The 21,764-nt window shown below is 44.7% G+C and overlaps 2 protein-coding genes across 2 annotated transcripts; one reads left to right on the plus strand and one right to left on the minus strand.

The window, feature by feature from the left end:
- The first annotated feature begins 602 nt into the window (after positions 1-602).
- On the plus strand, positions 603-16,191 carry LOC110528835 (gap junction gamma-1 protein). Its single transcript, XM_021610974.2, has 5 exons — positions 603-821; positions 13,109-13,390; positions 13,566-13,797; positions 13,965-14,663; positions 14,944-16,191. The coding sequence occupies exons 2-5, from the start codon at positions 13,151-13,153 to the stop codon at positions 14,955-14,957; spliced, it is 1,185 nt and encodes a 394-aa protein (XP_021466649.2). The 5' UTR covers positions 603-821; positions 13,109-13,150; the 3' UTR covers positions 14,958-16,191.
- Positions 16,192-16,304: 113 nt separating this feature from the next.
- Positions 16,305-18,078, minus strand: LOC110528842 (inhibin alpha chain). Its single transcript, XM_021610999.2, has 2 exons — positions 17,480-18,078; positions 16,305-17,280 (listed from the first exon to the last, which is right to left on the minus strand). The coding sequence occupies exons 1-2, from the start codon at positions 17,793-17,795 to the stop codon at positions 16,535-16,537; spliced, it is 1,062 nt and encodes a 353-aa protein (XP_021466674.1). The 5' UTR covers positions 17,796-18,078; the 3' UTR covers positions 16,305-16,534.
- Between the last annotated feature and the right edge of the window lie 3,686 nt (positions 18,079-21,764).

Raw genomic sequence — 21,764 nt, forward strand, 5'->3', positions numbered from 1 at the left:
AATTAGAGTGTACTAGAGTGGACATTCTTTGGCCATTTGGACACAGGCACACAGCTGTGCTGATGTGGAATACCACAGCCATTCTCTCACAGTGTTGAGCTGAGAGTTGATCTGGCTCTGGTCCAGCTCTACAACTGTGTGATAGGGACAGCAGGGAGCATGTTGTTATAGCATACTCCTTCTCCCTGTCTACACAACCAACAAGACAGGGAGCAGCTGGAGCAGGATCTACCTCACACATAAGGAGCATTTTTGGATTGTTCTTTAAATGCTCCCCCCCCCCCATATATATTTATCATATTTCATTGCCCTGATGATAAATTGTGACATGTGTATAACTAACTACCTCATAAAGTTAAAGCAGATCCTTAACTGCACCTACCTATTGTGTTTTTTGATTGTAGAGATGTAAAAGGCTATTGGTTTCATAAATATCTGGCTTTCTTTGTTTAATTAATCTGAGAATAGCAATAAAATGATACAAAAAAATGTGAACTAAGCAATACAGCAAACAGTATCTAGTCAGCTAGTATATCTCACGTTTCAGATAAGGGCCTCCTAAACGGGGCAGGGTTACGTGGAGGTATGGTAGGAGGAGAAAGGGGATTTCGCGACTCTTCTTTTGTCCTGCATGAATGTGTTTGGGGCCCCGACATTGATGCAGGGGTCACATGGTACTACAAAGCACCGAATGGGTTAAAAAAGAGGGGGTTGTAGTTTATGAAAGAGCGGCGGAGGAGAAAAAACAGTTATTGATAGTTTGGAGAGGCTACGAGGGGAATTAAGGCTGAAAACAAGAAGGACAGTTTCGAGCCTTAAAGGTGAGTTTTTGCGAGGAGACCCATAATCCTTTGAGATGTTTTTTTTTACCAGGTTCACAAACGTTCAATGTAACTTTACTCGCAGTTTAATTTACTAGTGTCAATTTATTAATTCCACAAGTTGTTGCCTATCAATTCTTCCTCAAAGTTTAACGATACTTTTTTGTTCCCTAAATGACCACCGTTGTGTGCGCGCGGTCAGCGAGGCTACAATCGTTTGATCTTTAGGTTTTCTTGGGCAGTTTGAGTCAAGGCGCTTAGGTTTGCTACTTTTGTAATGATTTAATCTAAATTCAGAATTTACAATTAACTTGATTCCGAACAACCATTTGTATAATCTTGTTAGCTGAGTGTATCAACAAATTACGGGCCAATGTTTATGATGGCTTTTTCCATCACTTTTTTTATTTTACCAAACGCATTCCAGCCATGATGTCAAGCTTTTTTTTAGGCATTCAATATCTTGATCATCTTAATCTTAAAATCAGTCATTTTTATCAATCAAGATATCAACCCCTCGTTAAGCAGTTCATTTTAACACGCGTGTAGCCAATTTAGTCGCAAATGAAACGCTTGATGGTGGGTTAACAAGCCTAATCTAAATTCTCCGGCTCATTGGCCTTCTACACAGTCCACTTCATACAGTCACCGTTCTATGAGTGACATAGTGAAGTTCAATGACTGGCGTTTGTAGGTTTATTGTTTGCCATGTGTGACCGACAGCATGCAGTCAGTGGTTTCATGCATGTGCCCTCGGCCTACACCATGGGCCATCTCTGTTTTTGGTTAGAGGCCAATGAATGTACAGCGTGTTGACCGGATACCTTCACTACCGGGCCTTCTGCACTGCTCAACTCCCATCCCCCGTCTTTACTTCACTGACTTGTAATTAACCAAATTCCTTTGCTGGTTCAGTAGCCTAGAATGAGCTTTGGTCCAGATGAAAATGAGCTACTCTGTCTTGGTCAGTTGTTGATTTTGAGGACTTGAAGTGTTTAGTAGGCTTATTTGCCCTCACGCTCTCAAATGTTTTTGTGTTTTAACCTTCTAATATCACCCACGTTAGCCTATCAGGTGGCCATCTTTACTGGTCCATTTAGTCTAGTGTTCTCTTGCTGTTTGGGTTTAATTTAAATGCCAGGCCTAGGTTGCCTTGGTGGAAGAAGTTTGCATCGGGTTGGAAGTGATTACATTGGTCTTGGAACCGGTTGCCACCTGGGCGTGAGCCTGGTGCCCAGCTCTGGCATCTGAAGATGTCTCAAAACCAAGGTGACGTAGGTGAACGCATGGAGTAATGGATATGATTCTGTTTTCACATGCAAAAGTGATTGATTTTGATAAATGTTTTATCTGCCTCCCCAATAAACTACACTGAACAAAAAATATAAATGCATGAAAAGTGTTGGTCCCATGTTTCATAAAATGCCAGAAATTTTCCATATGCACAAAAAGCTTATTTCTTTCAAATGTTCAGCACAAATGTTACATCCCTGTTCGTGAGTATTTCTTCTTTGCCAAGATAATCCATCCACCTGACAGTTGTGGCTTATCAAGAAGATTAAACGGCATGATCATTACACAGGTGCACCTTGGGATGGGGGCAAAAGGCCACTAAAATGTGCAGTTTTGTCACAACACAATGCCATAGATGTTTTGGAGAGTGTGCAATTGGTATGCTGACTGCAGGAATATCCACCAGAGCTGTTGCCAGAGAATTGAATGTTCATTTTTCTACCATAGGCCGCCTCCGTTTTTGAGAATTTGGCAGTACGTCCAACCAGCTTCACAACCGCAGACCACGTGAATGGCGTCATGTTGGCGAGCGATTTGCTGATGTCAACATTGTGAATAGAGTGCCCCATGGTGGGGTTATGGTATGGGTAGGCATAAGCTACGGACAATGAACACAATTGCATTTTATTAATGGCAATTTTGAATGCAGAGATACCGTGATGAGGTATTGAGGCCGATATGCGTCTGTGACCAACAGGTGCATATCTGTATTCCCAGTCATGTGAAATCCATAGTTGATTTCAATTGACCGATTTCCTTATGTGAACAACTCCGTGAGATCTTTAAAACTGTTGCCTTTATATTTTTGTTCAGTCTAGTTAAAAAAAAAAATGGAACACTACCATTGAGTTCCAAGATCGCATAGCAGTTCAGACGTCTTTTGTCCTCGTCTTGTCGTGTCCTGTATATATATATATATTTACAACTTTTTTCACATACATTTTATTTTTATTTTCCATCAACTCATCTTCTAAACACTCTCCTGCAACCAGCCTCACCAATTTATATTTATAAAAAAGTATTATTTACCTCAGATCTGCAATCCTTCAGGAAGCTAGCCAGAAACTCCAGGAGGCTGGCCAGAAACTAGCCAGAAGCTAGCCCAGAAGCTAATCAGAAGCTAACCACGGTTTGTGGTCATCGGCTGTCCTTTAGTTCGAAAATCTATCGAAAATCTATCGCCAGTTTTGTACGGCGCAGCGCGGCTCGGAACGGAACATACCGGACCAATTTTTCTCTCCATGTCCCTGGATTTCAACTGCTCTCTGGACATTCATACCCGGATCTCACAGCTAGCTAGCTGCTATCCGTGTGACAGTCGGCTTTCGTCGATTCCGGAGCAAACATCGATTGTTCCGGTGCTAGCCAGCTCCGTCAATCACGCCTGAGTTCCATCATTCACTCCTGGGCTGCAGTCACCTATCCGGACCCGTTTCACTGCCTACGCGGAGCCCCACCGGGCCTTCACAACCGGACTGCCGACGTTATCTACCTGAAGGAGATCCGGCTGGCTCCTCTGTCGCGACGTTACCGGAACGCCCATCTGCGGCCCGCTAACCGTTAGCTGTCTTTCCGGCTGCTATCTGAATAGACAATCGGACAATTTATTTATTTGAATTATTATGTTTTCTTCTCGGGCCTCTATAACTATATCTATTGTTCTTATTTTTGTTGTTGTGTGATTTGGATTAATCCCCTCTACCACACGGAACCCCACTAATCTACTGACCGAACGCAAGAGGTGGCTAACAACAGACTCCATCCTATGCTAGCTTGCTACCGGTTGGCTTGGCTAGCTGTCTAAATCGCCGTGACCCTAAACCAACCTCTCCACTCACTGGACCCTTTTGATCACTCGACTAAGCATGCCTCTCCTTAATGTCAATATGTCTTGTCCATTGCTGTTCTGGTTAGTGTTTATTGGCTTATTTCACTGTAGAGCCTCTAGTCCTGCTCACTATACCTTATCCAACCTATTAGTTCCACCACCCACACATGCAATGACATCTCCTGGTTTCAATGATGTTTCTAGAGACAATATCTCTCTCTTCATCACTCAATACCTAGGTTTACCTCCACTGTATTCACATCCTACCTTACCTTTGTCTGTACATTATACCTTGATGCTATTTTATCGCCCCCAGAAACCTCCTTTTACTCTCTGTTCCAGACGTTCTAGACGACCAATTCTTATTGCTTTTAGTCGCACCCTTATTCTACTACTCCTATGTTCCTCTGGCGATGTAGAGGTGAATCCAGGCCCTGCAGTGCCTAGCTCCACTCCTATTCCCCAGGCGCTCTCTTTTGACGACTTCTGTAACCGTAATAGCCTTGGTTTCATGCATGTTAACATTAGAAGCCTCCTCCCTAAGTTTGTTCTATTCACTGCTTTAGCACACTCTGCCAACCCGGATGTTCTAGCTGTGTCTGAATCCTGGCTTAGGAAGACCACCAAAAATTCAGACATTTTAATTCCAAACTACAACATTTTCAGACAAGATAGAACTGCCAAAGGGGGCGGTGTTGCAATTTACTGCAAAGATAGCCTGCAGAGTTCTGTCCTACTATCCAGGTCTGTACCCAAACAATTTGAACTTCTACTTTTAAAAATCCACCTTTCTAAAAACAAGTCTCTCACCGTTGCCGCCTGCTATAGACCACCCTCTGCCCCCAGCTGTGCTCTGGACACCATATGTGAACTGATTGCCCCCCATCTATCTTCAGAGCTCGTGCTGCTAGGCGACCTAAACTGGAACATGCTTAACACCCCAGCCATCCTACAATCTAAACTTGATGCCCTCAATCTCACACAAATTATCAATGAACCTACCAGGTACCTCCCCAAAGCCTTAAACACGGGCACCCTCTTAGATATCATCCTAACCAACTTCCCCTCTAAATACACCTCTGCTGTCTTCAACCAAGATCTCAGCGATCACTGCCTCATTGCCTGCATCCGTAATGGGTCAGCGGTCAAACGACCTCCTCTCATCACTGTAAAACGCTCCCTGAAACACTTCAGCGAGCAGGCCTTTCTAATCGACCTGGCCGGGGTATCCTGGAAGGATATTGACCTCATCCCGTCAGTAGAGGATGCCTGGATATTTTTTAAAAATGCCTTCCTAACCATCTTAAATAAACATGCCCCATTCAAGAAATTTAGAACCAGGAACAGATATAGCCCTTGGTTCTCCCCAGACCTGACTGCCCTTAATCAACACAAAAACGTCCTATGGCGTTCTGCATTAGCATCGAACAGCCCCCGTGATATGCAGCTGTTCAGGGAAGCTAGAAACCATTATACACAGGCAGTTAGAAAAGCCAAGGCTAGCTTTTTCAAGCAGAAATTTGCTTCTTGCAACACTAACTCAAAAAGTTCTGGGACACTGTAAAGTCCATGGAGAATAAGAACACCTCCTCCCAGCTGCCCAGTGCACTGAAGATAGGAAACACTGTCACCACTGATAAATCCACCATAATTGAAAATTTCAATAAGCATTTTTCTACTGCTGGCCATGCTTTCCACCTGGCTACTCCTACCCCTGTCAACAGCACTGCACCCCCAACAGCAACTCGCCCAAGCCTTCCCCATTTCTCCTTCTCCCAAATCCATTCAGCTGATGTTCTGAAAGAGCTGCAAAATCTGGACCCCTACAAATCAGCCGGGCTAGACAATCTGGACCCTTTCTTTCTAAAATTATCTGCCGAAATTGTTGCCACCCCTATTACTAGCCTGTTCAACCTCTCTTTCGTGTCGTCTGAGATTCCCAAAGATTGGAAAGCAGCTGCGGTCATCCCCCTCTTCAAAGGGGGGGACACTCTTGACCCAAACTGCTACAGACCTATATCTATCCTACCATGCCTTTCTAAGGTCTTCGAAAGCCAAGTCAACAAACAGATTACCGACCATTTTGAATCTCACCATACCTTCTCTGCTATGCAATCTGGTTTCAGAGCTGGTCATGGGTGCACCTCAGCCACGCTCAAGGTCCTAAACGATATCTTAACCGCCATCGATAAGAAACATTACTGTGCAGCCGTATTCATTGATCTGGCCAAGGCTTTCGACTCTGTCAATCACCACATCCTCATCGGCAGACTCAACAGCCTTGGTTTCTCAAATGATTGCCTCGCCTGGTTCACCAACTACTTCTCTGATAGAGTTCAGTGTGTCAAATCTGAGGGTCTGTTGTCCGGACCTCTGGCAGTCTCTATGGGGGTGCCACAGGGTTCAATTCTTGGACCGACTCTCTTCTCTGTATACATCAACGAGGTCGCTCTTGCTGCTGGTGAGTCTCTGATCCACCTCTACGCAGACGACACCATTCTGTATACTTCCGGCCCTTCTTTGGACACTGTGTTAACAACCCTCCAGGCAAGCTTCAATGCCATACAACTCTCCTTCCGTGGCCTCCAACTGCTCTTAAATACAAGTAAAACTAAATGCATGCTCTTCAACCGATCACTACCTGCACCTACCCGCCTGTCCAACATCACTACTCTGGACGGCTCTGACTTAGAATACGTGGACAACTACAAATACTTAGGTGTCTGGTTAGACTGTAAACTCTCCTTCCAGACCCATATCAAACATCTCCAATCCAAAGTTAAATCTAGAATTGGCTTCCTATTTCGCAACAAAGCATCCTTCACTCATGCTGCCAAACATACCCTTGTAAAACTGACCATCCTACCAATCCTCGACTTTGGCGATGTAATTTACAAAATAGCCTCCAATACCCTACTCAACAAACTGGATGCAGTCTATCACAGTGCAATCCGTTTTGTCACCAAAGCCCCATACACTACCCACCATTGCGACCTGTACGCTCTCGTTGGCTGGCCCTCGCTTCATACTCGTCGCCAAACCCACTGGCTCCATGTCATCTACAAGACCCTGCTAGGTAAAGTCCCCCCTTATCTCAGCTCGCTGGTCACCATAGCATCTCCCACCTGTAGCACACGCTCCAGCAGGTATATCTCTCTAGTCACCCCCAAAACCAATTCTTTCTTTGGCCGCCTCTCTTTCCAGTTCTCTGCTGCCAATGACTGGAACGAACTACAAAAATCTCTGAAACTGGAAACACTTATCTCCCTCACTAGCTTTAAGCACCAACTGTCAGAGCAGCTCACAGATTACTGCACCTGTACATAGCCCACATATAATTTAGCCCTATCAACTACCTCTTTCCCAACTGTATTTAATTAATTTATTTATTTTGCTCCTTTGCACCCCATTATTTTTATTTCTACTTTGCACATTCTTCCATTGCAAAACTACCATTCCAGTGTTTTACTTTCTATATTGTATTTACCTTGCCACCAAGGCCTTTTTTTGCCTTTACCTCCCTTCTCACCTCATTTGCTCACATTGTATATAGACTTGTTTATACTTTATTATTGACTGTATGTTTGTTTTACTCCATGTGTAACTCTGTGTTGTTGTATCTGTCGAACTGCTTTGCTTTATCTTGGCCAGGTCGCAATTGTAAATGAGAACCTGTTCTCAACTTGCCTACCTGGTTAAATAAAGGTAAATAAATAAATAAATAAATTTAAAAGTTTGGGGTCACTTAGAAATGTCCTTGTTTTTAAAAGAAAAGCAAATGTTTCTGGTCTGTTAAAATAACATCAAATTGATCAGAAATACAATGTAGGCATAGTTGATATTGTACATGAATATTGTTGCTGGAAACGGCAGATTTAATGGAATATCTACAGAGGCCCATTATCAGCAACCGTCACTCCTGTGTTCCAATGGGACATTGTGTTAGCCTTTTAAAACTTGGATTAGCTAATTGATCATTAGAAAACCCTTTTGCAATTATGTTAGCACACCTGAAAACTGTTCTTCTGACTTAAAGAAGCAATAAACCTGGCCTTTAGACTAGTTGGGTATCTGGAGCAGCAGCATTTATGGGTTTGATTACAGGCTCAAAATGGCCAGGAACAAAGAACTTTCTTCTTCATCTCAGTCTGTTGTTCTGAGAAATGAAGGCTATTCCATGTGAGAAATTGCCAAGATACTGAAGATCTCGTACAACGCTGTGTACTACTCCCTTCACAGAACCGCGCCATCAGTCTCTAACCAGAATAGAGGGAGTGGGAAGCCCTGGTGCACAACTGAGCAAACGGACAAGTATATTAGTGTCTAGTTCGAGAAACAGACGCCTCACAAGTCCTCAACTGGCAGCTTCATTAAATGGTACCCGCAAAACATCAGTCTCAGCGTCAACAGTGAAGAGGTGACTCCAGGATGCTGGCCTTCTAGGCAGAGTTGCAAAGAAAAAGCCATATTTCAGACTGGCCAATAAAAGATTTGGCTGGGCAAAAGAACAGACACTGGACAGAGGAACTCTGCCTAGTAGGTCAGCATCCCGGAGTCACCTCTTCACTGTTAACGTCGAGATTGGTGTTTTGCGAGTACAATTTAATGAAGCTGCCAGTTGAGGACTTGTCTGTTTCTCAAACTAGATACTCTAATGTACTTGTCCTCTTGCTTAGTTGTGCACTGGGCCTCCCACTCCCTCTATTCTGGTTAGAGCCAGTTTGCGCTGTTCTGTGAAGGGAGTGTACACAACGTTATACAAGATCTTCAGTTTCTTGGCAATTTCTCGCATGGAATAGCCTTCCATTTCTCAGAACAAGAATAGACTGATGAGTTTCAGAAGAAAGGTCTTTGTTTTTGGCCATTGTGAGCCTGTAATTGAACCCACAAATGCTGACATGCCAGATACTCAACTAGTCTAAAGAAGGCCAGTTTAATTGCTGCTTTAATCAGAACAACAGTTTTCATCTGTGCTAACATAATTGTAAAGGGTTTTCTAATGATCAATTAGCCTTTACAAATTATAATTGGCACACAGGAGTGATGATTGCTTATAATGGGCCTCTGTACGCCTATGTAGATGATCCATAAAAAATCTGCTGTTTCCAGCTACAATAGTCATTTACAACATTAGCAATATCTACATTGTATTTCTGATCAATTTTATGTTATTTTAAAGGAAAAAATGTGCTTTTCTTTAAAAAAATTAGAACATTTTAAGTGACACCAAACTTTTGAACGGTAGGGTATATTTTCTAGGAAATCTGTTTCTGAATGATGCACCATGCTGCTGCCTTGACAACATGCCTAAACGGTGCAGATTACTGTTTGAGTTGAGAACGGCGCTCCTCCCTCACCCCTTTTGCCGTTCACGTCACGGGTCATAGACCGGTGCACTGTGGTTCAGCTTAATCAAACTCCCTGACTGCCCACCTGTTTACATCTCTCTTCACTAGATATCCTAGATGGCCTTTTTGCTGTATAGGATGCCAGTGTTTCTTTGACCTCTTTTAATAAGTTCCTCCAACACATAGAGAATAACTGGACACATGGCTTTTGCAGGCATGAGCAGTGTAGCATGCCTGCTAGCTGTGGGCTAGGCCTCAATTGACCAAAGATGAAATGGTACGCACTGGGAAGGTGGTACGCATTGGGAAGGTGGTACCCACTGCTTTTCAAAGCCAGAAGGAAGTTCAGAAGAAAGCTGGATGACCCATTTTCTTGCACAATGCTTAGGCTGCTGGGACAGTGTTTTTTTTGTTTTGAAGAGTGGGTTGATTACATGGACCATTATGTGACATTGGATGTTCGACTGACCTGAGACATTTTAGACAATGGCTAGATAATACCTGTCGTCTTCATTGGCTGTTGTGTTCTCAAAGTACACTGTGAAATGGAGAGGATCCAGTATCAGATCACTGAGGAGATTGTCACTGAACATATTCCTAGTGTCTCAGAGTAGGAGTGCTAATGTAGGTTCTGTTTAGCCTTGTTAAATATGCTGGGTCCATTGCATATCTACTAACAGGAGATCACTTGCACCTGTGTGTTAAAACAAACTTGCTTGCAACCAAAAACCCAGAATAAACCAGCCGATCTCATGTTGTTACCGTGTCAAGAGTCTGATACCAGACAGCTGTCTACGTTCTCTACTTCTGCCCCAATGATCAAAAATATTTATTTTAAGATATAGGATTATATTTCCTACAAAACATTTCATCTTTAATGTTATAATTAGAATATTATTAAAGGTTACTAGAAACTACAATTATATAAACTGATTTTAAACTCAATCATGATTGGCTTGATTTATGTACATTTTAGATGTGAACAGTTTAGGGAGTTTTTTTCTCTCCAAGTATTTACTGTATACTGTATTAAGACAAGTTGGTACTTTTTCCATTTCATGTGATCGTTAAGAACAAAAACATTGTCCAGGGAAAATGTGTAGGGGTAATTGCCACAGGTTTGCAGTGGTAAACTAGGAAAGACATTGATTCAGTTGTACAGAATGATGGTCAAATAGGCCTGTTAAAGCCGCTTACTGCACCCATTCCGGAAAAGCGGGCACTTTTTATCTTCCCAAGGTCAAGTTGAGAGGACCTGGCAATCCCATGGATGGCAGATTGGTGAGGTATCCCCTCGGGTAGTGGCACTAGATCAGGACTTTGTCGTGTCACCTCACCCACATCTATTCTGGGATATTTGAAACCAGAGATGACTAGTGTGGGAAAGAAGGGCTAGTTCTTGTTTCTTGGAACAACTAGAAAGTCAGCAAGGTAAATGGAGGTCTTTGAGGAAGATGAGTAATCATGACTGTTGATTTTAGATGAACACTCCTAGACAGGTTCATCATGTCAAATGCAGTGCGTGCTAAAAGTTCTGGGACAGTGGCACATCTTGTTGTTTTGCTGCTGTACTCCATCACTTTGGATCGGAAATGATGGAATGACTGAGGTTAAAGTGCAGATGATGTGCATTATATTTCTGTCTCACTCATCATTATTCACGACTCATTCAGGATTTTCCGTAATCCTGGTAGCATCCACATTAAAGAAACGCTGTAGAAACGTATCATATTCATATTTATAAGAAGTGACTCAAATGGCACAACATTTACCATCCATTAATATTCTGCACAACATAATCTGAAACAACCAAAAACAAACAGCAAATGCATCCAACACAATTCTGGAGACACAAGCTTGATGTAGTCATTGCGTGCTATGAATATAAGGCCAAATACTTAACTTCTTTAATACACAAGTGCATCTGCTCTAATACTTTTGCTCCCCTTAAATGGGGGGGGGGGGGGGGTGCTGCTATGTACAAAAGTACTGTCATTTGTAAACGTTTCACCCAATAATGCCCTCAAAGGAAAGCTGACATCTGCACATATAAATGCACTGTCATTGTATCATTTAAAATCCAAAGTCCTGGAGCTACAGAGCCAAAGCAACAAAACAATCCACAATCCCGATACTTCTGGAGCTCTCTATGTACACAGTATGCCATTGCAATGTCTGTACACACTTTACTGGGGACAATTTATTTCCTTGCAGTAGCTTCTATCTTGACTTGCCTCCTCATCCATTATAATTCACTGTCCTGGTAAATAGTGTGACTCTACAGGCTGACCCCCTCCAGTCCTTTGTCTTCCTATCCTGCTGCTGCTGAGCTTTCCCATCTGGTCTGCCTTGCTTCTCTGACCCGTACCATCCTCTGTCCCCAGTGTGAAGTCCCAGCCTTGCCGACCCCCAGTCTTTAGAGGTGGTAGTGAGCAGGCTGGGGTTTGGAATGACAGGGTGCTGTGAGAATACAGGTGTAAACCACAATCCACTAGGGTACCATGTGATACAGTATTGACTGACCTGTGTTAGGTCTTTTTCAACTGTCAATCTATTTTTGTTGGGCCGGTCCACCGGACAGTATACATGATTCACTAGCAGTTCAGTCTATAAAAATTGCCTTTTAACTTGATTTTTTATTGTGCTTCCAAATGAACAACCTCCTTTTTACATTCGAGCAAACAGCATATTGTGAAACCAGAAACCACACTTGTTAAATCCTTCACAAGGAAACCTATGGCCACAGATCTGAAGCCTGGGTGTGAGACATGGACGTTGCAGCACGTTCATCTCGTGGTTCTTCTACCACAGTACTCCCACTAGGTCATTATATTCTACCTGGCGCCTGCTCTTCTGGTTCCTATAATAATATTTAACCTGGGAGTGTGGGCGTCATCATCCAACCCTCCCTGTACCCTCCTTATGTGCTCATATGGCTCATCATTTATGAACCTTGTGGATGGAGTGGTGCCCCCTGTTGATCAAATCAAATATTTCTCAAGTGTTATTTTTCTGGAGAGTGGGGGTTGGGGTCAATGAGGCCAATAATTCGGTCATGCCAGAAAGGTCATTAAAATTCCCTTTCGGGAATAGGAAGCAGCCTACGTCATACCTTTTCAGTTAATTGTTTAAAAAAAAAATCATAATTCATGTTCAGGGGTCAATAAGAACCGGTTTTGCAGCATCTGATTTTAAAGGCATATATGAATGTTTTGGTTTAACTGAAGAGCCCGGCTTGGTTGAATCGTAGTAAAGAATCAAACCTTTCAAGTGAACACATGGACGATGTTGAGTACCAGACCTGTAAATGATTTGACTGTTGAAGTTTGGACCTCCCCTGTAGTTCACACAGTAACTAAAATATTAGAAGCTTAATACTAAGTTATGATTGACTGTATTAGCACTTTGTAGTATGGATGGCTTGATTTTTATCTGTACCTCTCCCAGTGGGACACATCCACACGTGTGTATCGCATGGTGGGTTTCTCTGATCTACAGTCTAGTGTGTGTGGATGGATCTGGACAGGAGATGTAGTGTCTATCGCCGTACAGGAGGCAGCCAGTTCTCTCTGCTGACATCTCTTCACTTGAATGGCATTTGTTTTACCTTGATGGATGGTGTGTTGACTTGAGATGTGTGTTTTAAGAAGCTTACCCTTTAAGAAGCTCCTAGCACTCGTCCCACCCCACCTCCATAACTGACATGATGATCAGGGTGTTCTTTCTTTTAAAATGAAAATCTGAAGATGAGCCAGGCGCACCAGAAACAGCTTTTCAGGTAAATGTCACACTGAAAATAACATCACCTCTCCCCCCAGAGCTGAGAGGGCCTCTGGCCAGGTGTCTGCTGAGGCCTCATCATGAGCTGGAGCTTCCTGACGCGTCTCCTGGATGAGATCTCCAACCACAGCACGTTCGTGGGGAAGATCTGGCTGACTGTGCTCATCATCTTCCGCATCGTGCTGACGGCCGTGGGGGGCGAGACCATCTACTATGATGAACAGGCTAAGTTCGTCTGCAACACGCAGCAGCCCGGCTGTGAGAACGTCTGCTACGACGCCTTCGCTCCTCTCTCACACGTCCGCTTCTGGATCTTCCAGGTGAGACTGAGTCAACCATATGTAAATGTTTTCTCAAGGTAGGGTGAAGTAACTATAAGGTGTGTTTAGCCATAACCTTTTGACACAAACCATTAACTGCTTATGTACTTGTAAGCAATCACTCAGGGACTTTGAATTCCCTGTCTACCATCCACTCACTCCCGCTCTCCTCCAGGTGATCCTGATCACCACCCCTACCATCATGTACTTGGGCTTTGCCATGCACAAGATCGCCCGCATGGACGATGTTGAGTACCGACCTCTTCATCGCGCCGGGAAGAGGAGAATGCCCATCGTGACCCGGGGGACACAGCGGGATTACGAGGAGGCAGAGGACAACGGTGAGGAGGACCCCATGATCACTGAGGAGATCGAGGTGGAGAAGGACAAAGAGAAGGTGACAGAAGGTAGGGTGAGGCACAGTCTCTTTTCATTCACACTGGTTATGAAGTTGTCACCAGGGAAAGGACTTTTTATTTGACTTTAAAGCTGTGTGGATCACACCCGTCCCTTTACTTTGACTTGCCCTGTGACTTGCTGTCAGTGAGTTAGTTTGTCTCTGCCTCGTCTCCAGGCTCTGTGAAGAAGCACGACGGTCGGCGGCGGATCGCGCGTGACGGCCTGATGAAGGTGTACGTGTGTTCGCTGATCTCTCGCATCGCCTTCGAGGTGGCCTTCCTGTTAGGCCAGTATGTCCTCTACGGCTTCGAGGTGGCGCACTCCTACGTGTGCATGCGCTCACCCTGTCCACACATGGTGGACTGCTTCGTCTCGCGGCCCACCGAGAAGACCATCTTCCTCCTGGTCATGTACGTGGTTTCTCTCCTCTGCACCACACTCACCCTCCTGGAGATTCTCCATCTCGGTGTCGGCGGGGTCCGCGACACCCTTCGCATGCGCGCGAGACACCTCCCCACCCCACCTGTGGCCCGGGGGTCCCTCTGCAGTTCCCGCCATGTGCCCACGGCCCCGCCAGGGTATCACACGGCCCTGGGGAAGAAGGACCCGTCAGGCAAGCTGAAGGCAGAGTCCAGAGAGCCGTTGGTGGGGGACTCTGGGAGGCAGAGCCTGGGGGACGAGGCGTCCAGCAGAGACCTGGAGAGGCTGAGGAAGCACCTGAAGATGGCCCAGCAGCACCTGGACTTGGCCTACCAGAACGAGGAGGGCCAGGGGTCCCCGCCACGGAGCAGCAGTCCTGAGAACAACACCACGGCTGCAGAGCAGAACAGACTCAACTTGGCTCAGGAGAAACAGGCGGCGGCCAGGGAGAAAGGTAAGGATGTCAAATAGTATCTGACTGCTGAACGGGTCAAAACAATATGAAGGAAGGTTTCTAGCTTTATCAGCCCTACAAAAGGAGCGATCGAAGAAGGTGCCATATGTATTTTTCAGACATTGTGTTTATTTGAACCTGTTCCAGATTCCTTAAGCCATTTTGAATGACTGTACAGAATGACATTAACCTATATAACCCCACAGTACTGTTTGTTCCCATGAAGTAGTAGAGAACCTAGAGATCCCTCTATTCACTGTCTAACATGTTGTTCCCTCAGGAGTACATGCCTGAATCCTGCTTAATGCCTGCTCGACTGCCTGCCTGCTTTCTCTTCCCAACTGGCCCTCCACAGATGGGGAAGCACATGGGAACACAGCCAGACAGCGGAGAGACTGAAGAGTGTGGTTGTGTGAGGGATGGAGGGCCTTGCAGTATTAAGGGCCAGGGACAACGTGAATGTAAAGCTGCTACAGTACAAATCTCCTTAGCGTCCGACTCGTTCCACTTGAGTGCCTCCAAATACTTTGGTCTCAAGTTTCAGCTTGCCGAAACCGCACACCCTACTTTGGCAGTGCCTGTCGCTGAAGCACAGCCTTCTAGATGTAGTCGACACCCCGTTTATTTTTGCCCAAAGGTGTTTTGGTTTGTCTGTTTTTGTTTGAATTAGTTTGGCAGTCATTCTGTTCTCCGGTCAGTTTCTGTAGTCTGTCAGGTGACTGACTGGGTCTCAGCCAGTTCCTCTCTACTGACAAAGTTTACTAGTTGGTCCACCTTTAAGAGCGAGGCTCAACAAAGTCTTAAAAGCATTTACTGCACATGTTGTTATGCCAGGGCTTGTTGTTGCTGGATAGAGTGAACTGCAATGATCACTTGCCTGCAGGGGATGTCCTTTTGCACAGTCATTAAGAGGATGTTCGTATGTTCGTGTGGGTGTGTTGTGTACAAGGTGGTGGGAGGTTTTCTGAAAGTGCAGTTCTTTAACGAGCACTTAACTTAATCTTGGACGAAAACTGTACAGCTTTTGTCTGCGTTTTTAGTCATTAAAAATGAATTATTTTGACATTCCATGAGACTCCACTCATTGTTAAAGCCTTGTATATTAGTCATTCCAACAAATTGGCCAAATGTGATAAATACCTGGGAAATGCTTGAATCCTGTGATGACTATAAATGTTCTTCCATGCTGTACCTGTCATTTTGCTCCTGTCCTGGTTCCTTTTGTTCATGCTAGTCGGTGTTAAACATTTTTATGTTCGTACTGGATTTCTAAGGAGGCAAATGCACCAACATTTGCTTATGTTGTCATAATGTGATGGTTCTTCGAAATGGTTGGGTTGGAAACTGGAAACGATCGTGTCGTGTGCTGTGTTCATTTCATTTTTCGTTTTTTGTTTTTATTCGGTACAAAAATAACATTCCAATATTTTTCTATTTGGAGTGTTTTTGTTAAATTGTTCCAAGTTGTTTTTTGCAACTGTAGAGTTTAATTTCATAGAAATACATGAATAAATATATTTGAACAGAACGACATTGGAATGATTACTTCACTGTAGACATCTGTACTTCACTTCTAAAATACCTTAATCTGTGTCTGCATTGCCCTCTTGTGGTAAGAAGGAAGAACACACTGCACACCCATTTCAGTATTTTTTTTTAAATAAAAAATGTATCTTGTGTAGCTGTATCATTAACAAATATTATTTTGCTCTATAATCTTGGTGCATGAATACAGGCCTATCAGTTATAGGTCTAGCCTAGGTGCTCCCTAAAAACGAATTCAAAAAATTACATCTAAATTGCTCAGGCAGAGATTACACCAGCATAACTAATCTTACTTTGAAAAACTGACCCCATCAGAGGTTTTAGGCCTAGATACAGGTGCACTCCTCTGGTATGATGTTGGGAAGGGTCTCGTATTTAAAGGAGTACCCTCCGTCAGACGTAGTGGTAAACCGTAGTGACCTCATGGTCCCGGGGACCGGGGCGCAGCACTGTTTGATCCCCAGAATAGCAGTGGTGCGGTCCAAAGCCGAGCAGGTGCCATGACAGTAGTAGAAGTTGAGAACCTTCGGGTGAACTATCCAGTTGTCCCAGCCCAGCTCCTGGAACGAGATGTTGATCGTCTCCCGCTGACAGTCACTGTACTCTGGCTTCTGCTGCGATGGCCGCATCAGGAGGTCGATGGACGATGGGAACCAGGGAATGGTGGCGGCCGCTCGCCGTGGGGAGCGGTCTGGGCCGTGAGGTCGGGTGTGCAGGTGGAGGAATGGCATTTTGTCGGCTTCGTTAGCGTGGCATTCGCAGGCGGGGCAGCGCACCTGGAGTACGAAGGGGCCTTGGGTCAGGGCGCTGAGGAGGTGGTGCTCGAAGTGGTAGGTGGTCCAGCCATCAGCGGTGGTCTTGGCCGGAAACTCTGCCACCTGGAGGAGCTGCTGGTCTGAAGTGAGGAGGAAGAGAGGTGTGATGTTCCTGCTGGCACCCTCGCCGGCGTAGAACCAGAAATGGGCTGAGGTGATGGCATACTCCTGGTTGTTTAGGGAGGATTGGAAGTAGTAGGTGAAGTGGCTGGTGGCTCTCTCCTCTGACGGGGAGTCTGAGCTATCACAGGTAGAGTCTGGAAAAACAAGGCAGACAGTGGAAATAAGACCAGGTCACTGGATGGGGAAACGAGTAACCTACAGTTGTTGATGTCTGGAAAAACATCGGACAAACTTCACTTTTGGAGTGAACTAGTGAAGAGCGCTTGACTAAAGAGAAGGGAAAAGGAACAGGGCATCAGAGCGTGAGAAAGAGGGATATGGACTCTCACTCACCAGAGCTGGGGAAGAGGATGACTTGCTCATGGCTCTCCTGGTGATGCCTCCTGTGGTCCTGTGCCCAGGCTGCCCTCCCTACCCTGGTGGATCTCCGGTGACCTCGCCCCGCCTCTGCGCTCTCTCTGCCCCCGTCAGGGGCCTGGTGGCTGGGCTCGGGGGGCTGCTCCAGCCCTAACCCATCCAGGAGGCGCTGTTTGAACCAGTCCAACACCACGTCACGAGGCAGCTCGTCCCCTCGGCAGGCCTGGGTCAGGGTCTGGATCCACAGGAGTAACAGGGCACAGGAGAGGACGGTAGAAGGACCAGTCTGCATGGTTCAGATCTCTTCAGTCTATAGAAGGTTGTGAAGCATGAAGATCGAGGTGGAAAAGTGCTTTGAGTTTGAGTAATCCAAGTAGGTCAGATATCCCTGTCTAATAATTGGTAAGGTGACCAAATGGGTCAATTGATTGTGCCAAAACTTCTAGTAGATGAAGTGAAGTAGTGTAGATCCTTCTCTGTCCTGAGCCGGTGGACAAGTGGTGTCAATGAAGTCCTGTATTATTTGGAGGTTCCCATCTCTGCCAATGCAGAGCACTGTGTCTCCCTTATCCATTGTTTTGTCATGGAATAATGTTGCCTCCTACCCATGCCTATCTAGACACTGGAGAAAAAGGGAGTGAGAGAGAGCCCTATGTTATTGTTATGCAGTCATTATCCAGAGGAAAGTCTTCAGAGTATGACCTTGTGGGTGATTGGAAGTTACAATGTATTTGATCACAGTCTGCGTTTCACGGTAAGGGCCACTTTGTTCTTGTACTGTACTAGATTTGTCTGTTTTGTGAAGTGGACTGTAGCAAAACTTTGAAACCATGTCGGAGGTATTTTTCCTTCATGTTTAAGGTTTTCTTTAAGACACATAGTGTGTGTATTTAGTGTCGGAGGTGTGAGGAGATTTCAGCAGAGGAGAAGTATTAGACAAAACACCAGGGCCAGATAAGACACGATTGAAAGAGGTGTCTGAAATGGAACGGTTTACAGGCTCTGTAAGTGCAGAAAATGTTGTTGTCTCACCTAGCTATCTTAAGATGAATGCACTGTAAGTCACTCCTGATAGGAGTGTCTGCTGAATGACTCAAACGTAAACAGATATTGGGGTCAGTTATTGAAAATGAACCACAGTTTGAACAAATGTGTTATAACTGTTTATATAAACGACTCATGAACCCTTTGCAACCCCCTTAGAATATAAAGTGTTACGAATAGATCACAACAGTAATCACACGTGAACTCACAGTGCTGCTGTAGTCATTTCATAAGGCTCATCTGTAGATGACACCTTGGTCTCAGTAGGACTCCCTGATCAAATAAAGGTTCAATTTGATTTATTTTTCATCATAATGAACCCAACAGATGTGTATGTCCCTCATCATAGCACCTGCTTTCCCACCAAACAAATGTGTGTGTAAATGTGTCTTTTGAAAATAACAATTAGGCTTTCTTTATCCAACTTCAGCCTTGGGGCTCTGCCTGCCTGCATCTGTGCAATTATACACTGCTCAAAAAAATAAAGGGAACACTAAAATAACACATCCTAGATCTGAATGAATGAAATATTCTTATTAAATACTTTTTTCTTTACATAGTTGAATGTGCTGACAACAAAATCATACAAAAATTATCAATGGAAATCAAATTTATCAACCCAGGGAGGTCTGGATTTGGAGTCACACTCAAAATTAAAGTGGAGAACCACACTACAGGCTGATCCAACTTTGATGTAATGTCCTTAAAACAAGTCAAAATGAGGCTCAGTAGTGTGTGTGGCCTCCACGTGCCTGTATGACCTCCCTACAACGCCTGGGCATGCTCCTGATGAGGTGGCGGGTGGTCTCCTGAGGGATCTCCTCCCAGACCTGGACTAAAGCATCCGCCAACTCCTGGACAGTCTGTGGTGCAACGTGGCGTTGGTGGATGGAGCGAGACATGATGTCCCAGATGTGCTCAATTGGATTCAGGTCTGGGGAACGGGCGGGCCAGTCCATAGCATCAATGCCTTCCTCTTGCAGGAACTGCTGACACACTCCAGCCACATGAGGTCTAGCATTGTCTTGCATTAGGAGGAACCTAGGGCCAACCGCACCAGCATATGGTCTCACAAGGGGTCTGAGGATCTAATCTCGGTACCTAATGGCAGTCAGGCTACCTCTGGCGAGCACATGGAGGGCTATGCAGCCCCCCAAAGAAATGCCACCCCACACCATGACTGACCTACCGCCCACTCAGCAAACCTTCTTGCCACAGCTCGCATTGATGTGCCATCCTGGATGAGCTGCACTACCTGAGCCACTTGTGTGGGTTGTAGACTCCGTCTCATGCTACCACTAGAGTGAAAGCACCACCAGCATTCAAAAGTGACCAAAACATCAGCCAGGAAGCATAGGAACTGAGAAGTGGTCTGGTCACCACCTGCAGAACCACTCCTTTATTGGGGGTGTCTTGCTAAATGCCTATAATTTCCACCTGTTGTCTATTCCATTTGCACAACAGCATGTGAAATTTATTGTCAATCAGTGTTGCTTCCTAAGTGGACAGTTTTATTTCAGAGAGGTGTGATTGACTTGGAGTTACATTGTGTTGTTTAAGTGTTCCCTTTATTTTTTGGAGCAGTGTAGAATACAGTTTCATAGACAAGGTCAGATATTACAGCTTGTCTCAGTGGGGAATAAACATACCAGACCGAGATACAATAACCTCGGAAGCACACAATCGTTCTCTTGCAAACGCGTCCTTTTCTCTATACAGAGAGAGTTAAGTTTAGCCCCAGGGTGTGCTGGCCAACTCTGAAAGTGATACTGGCCAGGCAGACGGGCAGTCTTCTGCGTAACTCACCAACTCTCTGACAGATTATCTGTACCATTGTCAGCTCTCTCATGTGACTAGAGTGGCGTCATGGAGCCACACATGTCTCTAGTCAGGCCTGGGGAACTAGTTTATAGACCGCAGCCAGAGTACATATCTTTACATATCTCATAGCTACTGTAGTTCCCATGCTGCTGTTCTTATCATCACCAGTGACTTTCCTGTATTTTTGTCCTATGATGCATTGAAATCCCAACATGACTCTCAAGAACATTTCAAGAGGACAAGTAATCTAGGATAGAAGGTAGGAAGTAACTTTTAGTTTGGGAATCCACCTCATCTTTGGGGTGGCAGGTAGCCTAGTGGTTAGTGTTTCAACATGACTTTTAACACTTATAAACAAAAGGTTGCTAGTTCGAATCCCCAATCTGATATGGTAAAAAATATGTTGTTTTGCCCCTGAACAAGGCAGTTAACTCATGTTCCTAGGCCATCATTGTAAAGAAGAATTTGTTCTTAACTGACTTGCCTAGTTAAATATTTTTTAAATGATTTTCAAGGGGCTGTTTCAAGGGCTCTTGCAGTACAACAAGGTGGCCAGAAGATGGTCTGAACTCACCAGTTGTCTACTAGTTTACCACAGCTGGGGCTCAGCTGCATGAGGGAGTTCTGTTCATAGTCAGGAGTGTTTGCAAATTGCCAGGTTTTCATTATTCTGCCAAAACTTCCTCAGTGTTATCTGATGTGTCTAGGACGTTGAGAGTGGGAGATAGATATAGACTGAGTGTACAAAACATTAAGGACACCTTCCTAATATTGAGTTGCCCCACCCTTTTGCCCTCAGAACAGCCTCAGTTCATCGGGGCATGGACTCTATAAGGTGTCAAAAGCTTTCCACAGGAATGCTGGCCCATGTTGACTCCAATGCTTCCCAAACTTGTGTCAACTTGGCTGGATGTTCTTTGGGTGGGGGACCATTCTTGATACACGGGAAACTGTTGAGTGTGAAAAACCCAGCAGCGTTGCTGTTCTTGACACAAACCGGTGTGCCTGGCATCTACTACCATACCCTGTTCAAAGGCATTTAAATATTTTGCAGTAACAGTATTAGTAGTAGTAACAGCAGTAGCAGCAGCAGTAACAGTATTATTAGTAGTAGCAGCAGTAACAGTAGTAGTAGTAGCAGTAGTAGTAGCAGCAGTAACAGTAGCAGCAGCAGTAACAGTATTAGTAGTAGTAGCAGCAGTAACAGTGGTAGTAGTAGTAGTAGCAGTAATAGTAGTAGTAGTAGTAGTAGTAGTGGTAGTAGTAGCAGCAGTAACAGTAGTAGTAGCAGCAGCAGTAACAGTAGTAGTAGTAGCAGTAGTAGTAGCAGCAGTAGCAGCAGCAGTAACAGTATTAGTAGTAGTAGTAGCAGCAGTAACAGTAGTAGTAGTAGCAG

Source organism: Oncorhynchus mykiss, chromosome 7 (assembly GCF_013265735.2).
Source record: "Oncorhynchus mykiss isolate Arlee chromosome 7, USDA_OmykA_1.1, whole genome shotgun sequence".
NCBI classification, from domain to species: domain Eukaryota; kingdom Metazoa; phylum Chordata; class Actinopteri; order Salmoniformes; family Salmonidae; genus Oncorhynchus; species Oncorhynchus mykiss.